Raw genomic sequence first — 8,699 nt, 5'->3', positions numbered from 1 at the left:
CGGAAGCAAAAGTCTATTAATCGGTGGAAAGGAACCTATTTCGAAACGATCTTTTGAAATCCTCTTATCAAGTCGTCACTTTTAAATTTGGCTTTTCCCGAGATTTTGGTTATTACGACATTGCACCCCCCTTTCTTCCTATATTTCGTTTGGGACAGTTCGGACAGAAAACGGGCAGTTTTGGCTTTGGATCCGGTTTGACTTGTGATATTTCATCCCAGCACACCGCCCAACGTTCCCGAACTTCCACCCCGGTATCAAAACAACATTTTCCTGTTACCAGCCTTCCCATTTCTTTGGTTTTGACAGAGGGCTTTTTTTTCCTTTTCAATTCAGCCCGCCGGGAACAGTCGATAGTTCCCTGACATCAATCTGCCACTCCGCCTGTAAACTCCGAATCTGGGCTGTATAGAGGTTGTAGTCTTGTGGTTGATCAATTGAGGTATTCCATCAAGCCACTCCTGACCGCCACCAAACCCCTCACCACATTCCTTTCGTTCGATGCCCTTTATGTCCTTTGCGGCGACGACCTTCATTTGATCAGTTCTTGTTCTATAAAACGACTTTCACTTTTTACGCTCTAGCCACGCCGCGGATCTTATTCTCTCGTTCGTTTTTTTTGGACTTCCTTTTTTCTTTTTCTTTTTTTTTGACTTTTAGCTATTCCTTTTTTTTCCCTTTCCCACAGTACGTATACTTCCCTTTCGAATTCTGCAATTCGACGGCACGCACCTTTACGACGACGGAGGCAAAAAGCAGCAAGGCTTGATAGTCAAGGTTGCTCAAGGTATAATTCTCGTTTAAGCTCTTCAACCAGGCGAATATCTACGGATCCCGTTGTGGGGAAGAGAGACATTATTGTCACAGCATACATTACATACTACATACACATACACATACATATATCAGCAGGACAACGTCAACGACGGTTAGCTTTAGTTCGAACGTTCAGCTGTCGCTCCTCAACTGTCATCTCCCTGGTCTCTTTCCTTTTTCCTCGAACTTCATAATTTAACTACATCTCCGGTCTTTGATTTGCTTTCTTTTCTTCTTCCTGGGGTTTAAGACCTCCCACTTGGGAACGTTCTCCTGCCTTCGCATATCACCCGTCTGCAGGAAATATCAGCTTCCGAGGCACACCCACACCCACACCCACACCAGACCGGACCAGACCACCCTTCCCCCCCAGCCCAGGTCGACGTCGACGCACATCACGCCCGCTTGCTATTCGCCTTAGCCTCAGTCAACTAAGCCAGACGACATACAGACGCAACCCCCCCCGGAGACCCACTTCTTCACAGCAGCAATAGACAGACAGACAGGCAGAGACAGAACGGGAAAAAAGCAATAAGCAGAAGCACCTGGTCAATCTTCATTTTCCTTGCATAACAAAAGAGTCCTCGCCTGCAAATCCAATAAACTTGCTTGGAGCTATTCGAGACATTAATTATTTCTGGTTCTAAGGTAAGGTGATATTTGTGTACTTGTTACGATTCTTTTCCCTTTCGATTTTGATCTAATAAAAATCACGATTACCCTTACATGTCCATGTGGGATATCTTTGCAATACCCTTAAACCCAGTTTCCGTCTTTTAAGGTTATTATACATCCACATCTTATTCTTCCAGTTCGTCAGAGTCAGCTGCTGCTGCTGCTGTTGGTTCTTCTCTCTTTTCTTTCCCATTTCTTTTCCCATTTTAATTTATTTCATTCGTTTCCCCTCTGCTGCTACTGATTTTATGGGCCTCGACCAGTAACCTTATTTGGTGGGCATCTTTTTAATTCTTTTTACTTTACTTTTTTTCCCATCCTTTTTTTATTATTATTCCTCGCTACGGTCGCGGCATCCGATCTTGAGGTTTAGACCAGGCCTTAGGAGATTATAGTGGCTAGTCCGTTTTGCGCTTTTCTTTTGAAGCATCGTTACGATTCTTTGGCTTCTTTCCCCCACTTTTGCTTATTTATATATTCTTATTGGCGGCCATAAAGCAGTCTTTCTCCCCTTGACTTGACTTGACTTGACTTGACTTGCTCTCACTTCTATGAGGTTCGTTATTTCTTTCTTTCTTTGACAAAGACTATCACCTTTTGACATAGGTATATTCGATCTTCCCTTTTTGCATTTTGCATTTTGCATTTTTGCATCTTTCCTCTTTCCCATATCCCCTCCCCGGTAGACGAGGCAGACGCCTTGCATATCTACTCTTCTTCCCCAAAGAGTCTTGTTATAATTTGTCCATGAGGTTGTGTTTATAGACCCACCTCTCGCTCATTCGTCAGCCCTTCTGGACTCCCAGAGCTGGCGAGCCAGCCAGAGGGCTCACCACCCACACCACCTCGCACACCTCCCTTTAAAACTTGCCTTGACAGACCCAGCTCCTGGCCAACCACGCTTCATTCCTCCCACACCCGCTTTCCCCCCCATCGATCCCACTACCAGATAAATATTTCCTGTTCCTCGTTTGTCTGGCAGTTTGGCAGTCTCTACCTACCACTTTGCTACTAGCTGGCTCCTGTTGCTTGCTGCAGCTCATATTTGCGTCTTGCTTTTATTTTCCGGCAGCACCGCATGCCACCAGTCCTGACCCGACTGACTAAGGCTAAGACCATTCGAGGGCACCTTTCAAATAGTTAGTCAGGTTTCTCGAACAGTTTTTTAAACTACGCCTCGTTACCCATCTTTCTATGTATGTATCTGTATATGCATACCATACACACTCGTTCTTTTAAGCAGCCAATCATACCCATTGCCCTTGAAAGTTGCGACAGGTCTTTACTATAACCTCTCCAACCATCCCTCCTCTCACCTGATTTCTCCATTTTCGTCCAGACGTCCGTATTCGTTTTGAACGATCAGCCCTCTTTTCGATTATTTCTCCCCCGATACTGTCAGGCATAGCGCATCGGCTTTTTGGCTCTGCTTTTTTTTATTATTATTATCTTTTATCTTTTATTTTTATTTTTTCTTGTTCCGTTTCTTCTTTGGCATTCGGACAAATAGTTTTCCCATCCGAGCTTAAGCTTTGTGATTTCTGGAAGCGAGTGAACGGGTTATTAATTTGCTATTACTAGATCTCCAGATTACGGTAATTTGGTTTTTTTTTTTTTTTTTTTTTTTTCAGTTTCGGCGGTACCTTTTTATCAGAAGACTTTTTGGTGGACTCGATCCGACGGGTTATTTGTTTTCCTCTTTGGTGGTATAACATCAACAACCACAATCATCAACCACCATCTCCCAACCTTCAATAAGAGCTATCGACGCTCTCGACTTAACTTCGTTCCCACCTTCCACGACAGCTGACAACCGAGACATCCGATACGTCAGCAGCCTCCCGAATTCTTGTTCGACAGCCGAAGTGTATATGTGTGTGCGTGTGAGAAAGGGAGAGACAGCGCCAGAGTAGTTGATAGAGAGCGAGAGAGAGAGATAGAGAGAGAGAGAGAGAGAGCAGTGTAGAAGAGCTATACTGTGCTTGCTGTGGAGGTCAACGGTTACAAACGTAAGTGTCTGTCTTCAAGCCAACGGTAACCACAACCACGTCGTTGCTGTAAAGACCCGTTACAGCTGCTGGTGGACAACGCATCCCGCTCCCGTCCAGACGACCGACCCGCCACCGCCATTTCCACCCCTCCATCTGTCTATCCACCACTGTCCATCTACATACACCCAAACCAAGCCAACCTGCACTAAACCCTACACCTTCCATCCTATCATCATCTCCCTTCCTATAACCCTTCTGCCCTATCATATCGCAGTTTCCCTCGTTGGCTGTCAAAGGCTACTTACTGCCCTTTCGCCTATTTCCAAGATCCCCGTCTTTCGATCCTCCCGTCCGTCCCTTCTTTTCCCTTCCAACTAGTTTGGTTCCTTGGCCGGTTGTTTTTGGTCATCTGCTCTGCCCGACTCCCATACTGAGCTTCTGCAGGTCCACGGTATCACGTGGTGATATATATTCTCGGCTGCCCCATCTGACGACATCTGCCTTCCTCTTCTACTTCATCCACACTTCCCTTTGTCTCACAATCTCGCCTTTCATTTCAGCTGCCAATAAAACGGCCATCACCACCCTCACCGCCTTTTTTTCTCCCTTCTCTCCTGTCTCGAGGACGTCGATATCCACTCAACCGAGTAGCTGCTGATCATGATGGCTCACGTAGCCCAATCAACCGCCCAACAAGCGATCGCAATGCAAAACCAAACGGAACCCTCCGACTACGAGGAAGTAGCTCCCAAACAACCCTTAACCACTCCACAATCTGCTGCAGAACCTTCGAATGCATCTCCACCGAGCACTGCAGGATCTTCTTCAACACAAAACCGCAAACGAAAACATAACGACGAAGACGACGGTCCACCAAGTCGGAGAACATCTACTTCTTTCCAACGTGGATCTCCCAGTTCGAACATAGGAGGAGGTGCTCAAGGTCCTGGATTCATGCCTGTTAATACCGGCTCTAGCTATGCGAACTTGAGCTCGCCGCCTCATACATTACCGCCTGGGACGAGCACACTAAACGGAATCAGCCCGGTAGAACACCAGCTGTCGCAAATGGGAGCCATGATTCCGGGAATGGGAATTCCTCAGCAACAAATTTCTGGAGACCATATGGATTCTGGGTTTGGCCTAATCAACCAGGACCACAATTCAGCTCCAGCAGGCCCGGCTCCTCTACCACCCCGTCCGAGTCACCCAGCACCAATAACGAAACCCCAAGTCGGTAGCGAGGAGTGGCACAGAGTTCGCAAGGACAATCACAAAGAAGGTATGAAGGATTCTGCTAATAGCAAACATCGTTGTCGGGGGGTTCCCCTGCTAACCTGATCCTCCACCTCTTTTTAGTTGAACGAAGACGGAGAGAAACGATCAACGAAGGAATCAATGAGCTGGCAAAGATAGTTCCCGGTTGCGAAAAGAACAAAGGCTCGATCCTCCAAAGAACCGTCCAGTACATCAACGAATTGAAGGAGGAACTGAAAAAGGTCAACAACGACAGAGGGGTCGAGAAGATGTTAACCGACCAAGCAATGCGAGACCTGAGCAATGCCAACGATAAGCTCAAGGCAGAGTGCGAAAGGGCTTGGAGAGAGGCTGATACCTGGAAGAAAGTTGTTTCCTCAGCAGAGAACAATAACGCCAACAGTGCAAACGTAGGCTCAGGAACCACTGCCCAGTCGTAGGACGCCTCGGACGTCGGTTTCGATCAATCTAACAACAAGCATTCAGTTGAATACCAACCCCTTGGATATCGCCCTCCACATGAGGAGGAAGCGGCTCCAATCATCTCAAGGGATACCCTTAGTCCCCTATTCACAACTGGTTCACAAGACCAAGACTCTGAATTTGGAGACCTAGCCCAGCTTCTACTTGCAGCTTCCTAAAGCTATCATATAGCTCATGAATTGAGATTCACCATACATATTTCTCTTACTATTTTTTCCTCTGGTTTATTTTTCGTCAAAAATGGTGCGGCTCAAAAATTAGTCTTTCCTAACGATTACCTCGGACAGTTATCTTTTTCTATTTCCTTTTCTTTTTTTTTTTTTTCCTTTTTGCTATCTCTTTATGCTTCCTCTCCTCTTGCCTTCTAGATACTTTTAACGGTGGTCCTTTGATTTTAAGCTCCTTCATTTTTCTTCTTTCCAACGACTACGAACATAATCTTTTGTTAGCCGTTTCCCGTTTTCATGAGGCCCTTCTACGACTCCCCTGCCTCCGTTTCTACGGAAATCCAACCCGAACTTTCTGTGCCACGAAACACTATCAGCCACGGACACACGAAACGCAAACCGTCACTGGAGTTATCAAGCGTTGCTTCTTGTTCCTCGATTCATTTTTTTATCTCTTTCCTTTCCTTGGCTGTCTCTCTCTCTCCCCTTTTCTTTTTTTCTTTTCTTTACTTAATACCAGATACACCACTTCGTTTGTATAAAACTTATGACACTGCGTCCTAGGATACTTTTTTTTCCCTTACGTTTTACACAATATATGTCCAGACGCCGATAATGCGAACCGTTCTCAAACGCCCACAGCGACAAAGTTACTCCGGTTTCTGCTTTTATCGTTTCCCCCCCTTTGATATCTTCCATGTCGATAGTTTGATAATTCCTGTACACGTCTCTCTCTACTTTTCCTATGTTCTTGTTCTTCATCATATTTATTTCTTATGTACTGAAGCTCCCAAATGGTGTTTATAAGTGAACCTTTTTTTATCAACTTTCTTCGCTGTATCTTCTTCCCGGTCCACTATTTCTTCCTTTTGAATTCCACTTCTTGAGTGTGTTTTTACAAAAACTATTTTTCCTTTGGTCATTTGATCCGCTTTTGCTACTCTTGTTCCCATTCTTCTTCCAGCCTTTTTGCTTTTCTTGCGCCTCTATGGTTTCGCATTCTTGGGACCTACAGACGATAGGCGGCAACAGATATCTAAAAAATATGTAGTAATGAAAGATAGCTATAATTAATTCACCGAATATCAAAAAGGCGTCTACGAGTACGTACGCTATTTCGAAAAGCTAGATCCTCCCCCTACAGAGCGTAACTTACTACAGCTAAGCTCAATGTGCTCAAAAAATGCCCAATACAAAACCTAATCGACATGGAAATCGATCACAACCAGGTTCATCGAAGATTCCTTGTAAGCCACCAGCGTGCAGGACAGTCTAACCTCATCCTTTTGCCCGCAACATCTATGTATGTGCTCAACGGCACTTGGAACCTCCGCTGGCGCTCGCTCACCCCGGCTCTTAGATCTGTCAATTGACCATCAGTGCTTAATATCTATTAATACACACAATCTCTGCATTTACTATTTACTGTGTTTCTTCATTTTTTGACGGCGACGGCGACGGCGACAACGACTATTCACAGTGTGTATTTGCCGCACATGAATTTATCCAACCCGCTTTTTCCTTTAGATTCAATATTCCCCCTTGCTGATAGCTAGGCCATGGACTTGGGTTTAAGGAACAAGAAACAGGCCAGAGCCCTTTTTTTTTGTTTTGACAGCGTTCGCTACCGGGCCCGCTTTGGAACTCCGTCGTTTACTTTTTTTTCTTTCCCTTTCATTCATTTCCGGATATATTGCCTTACATAGCTTGCTGAGTGATTAAGGCATCCCACATGGAAAGTCCGAATTCTCTTTTCGGGCAGGTTATATACGGTAGTTTGACGGATTAGCAGGTTTTGCGGGTGATTGATTTTTCTTTGTGGCTAATAATATGGCTGGGGTAAGTGGTGATTGTTACGGTGTATTCCGTATCACGGAGTTTTTGGGTGATGCTACTATTAGCCGTAATTAACTGCCAACTAATAACTATACTAACTGCCTGGGCGGCGGGCCTAAGTCACGGTTTATGGCGCATTCCATTATGTAGGTATCTGTCTCGTCCTTTTTTTTTTTTTTTTTTTTTTTAACTCTTTAGCGGTCTTTCCTTCTTGAAATTGAGAATACGAAGTTTTTTTTGTAGCCTGATTCAGTGGTATTCGAGCTACTAGTCAACCTTTTTTTTTTTTTGCGAACTGGACATTGATGCCGAATATCAAAGGAGATTAGAGAGCTCCTTCAGAAAATAAAACATACATCAAAAGATTCCAAAACAAGTGTCAGGTATACCTATCAAAAGGAAGCATTAACTCCACCGTAATATTTCCTAACAAGAAAAAATGAACCAGAATAAGAAATTTTTTAATCAATTACTGCCATCGCAGCAGCAGCAGCAGCAGCGCAATATCAAGAAAGCGGTAACTCTCAACGACCTACCTGCTTGTATGTGTATGTGGGTGGGTGTGCATTGCATGGCTAAACAAAAAGGCTATTGAAACCATACATAGTACACTGGTCACTTCCCAATTAATGATGTGATATTCACGTATCACAGCATAAAAAAAACAAACCGATAGACTCTACATTTCTAAAACATCAATCAAGGTGATGGGGCCATGTGCACCCTCTTTCCTTTCTGTTTTGTTTTTTGTTATTATTGCTGCCGCATGTTTTAGGTGATTATGAGGAGACATTTCGTATACACACAGAGAGAGTGTGTGATTTTGCTTCTGCTTGTGTGACCACAGAACGGGCCGAACAGGTGGGTTTTGGATTTGGATTCTGGTTCTTTTTTTTTTTTTTTTTTTTTTTTTTTTTGTATTTCGCTTTTTTGAACTCTGATTTTGGGGGTATAATTCTTTTTGGCTTTTTTTGTTTTGTTCTGTTCTGTTCTGTTCTGTTCTGTTCTGTTCATGCTGTGTATTTTATTCCATGGATCCATGTGTTTTATCACATATCACATACGTTAGAGAGCACATGGGAAAGACATGGCTATGATATGACATGGGGGGTATTTAGGAGGAGGAGAAAGAGGAGGAATTAAGTTAAGCTTTGCTGTACAAGTGTGAAGCTTGAGCTCTTCTTTGTGTGATATTCATTCCTAGCTATTTTGTTTTCCCCTCGGTTTATTTTTGTTATGCTGGTAGTCGCTTTCCTGTTGTTGATTTCAAGACACTTTTTCTTTTCTTTTCCTTTCCTTTTCTCCATGTGGGGAAAGAAAAGGATTTAGACATTTCGATCTGTTTTTTTTAACTAAAAAAAAAAAATAGATGAGATATGGGTTTTCATGGATCTAGGATCTTGAACTTCTTCTTCGTTTCCCCGAAAAATAATATTGGCATAGCTCTTTACAGCTTAGCCTTTTCATCTTAAAC

The 8,699-nt window shown here is 43.9% G+C and overlaps 1 protein-coding gene across 1 annotated transcript; it reads left to right on the top strand.

Moving 5' to 3' along the window:
* Positions 1–4,145: 4,145 nt before the first annotated feature.
* On the top strand, positions 4,146–5,179 carry AOL_s00079g300 (uncharacterized protein; the record flags this gene model as incomplete). The annotated part of the gene is made up of 2 exons (XM_011124175.1): positions 4,146–4,764; positions 4,842–5,179. The coding sequence occupies 2 exons, from the start codon at positions 4,146–4,148 to the stop codon at positions 5,177–5,179; spliced, it is 957 nt and encodes a 318-aa protein (XP_011122477.1).
* Positions 5,180–8,699: the final 3,520 nt, after the last annotated feature.

This window comes from Orbilia oligospora, assembly GCF_000225545.1.
Source record: "Orbilia oligospora ATCC 24927 unplaced genomic scaffold scaffold00079, whole genome shotgun sequence".
In the NCBI taxonomy this organism is placed as follows: Eukaryota; Fungi; Ascomycota; class Orbiliomycetes; order Orbiliales; family Orbiliaceae; genus Orbilia; species Orbilia oligospora.
The sequence above is the reverse complement of the archived record's forward strand: the minus strand, read 5'-3'. Positions and strand labels throughout refer to the sequence as shown.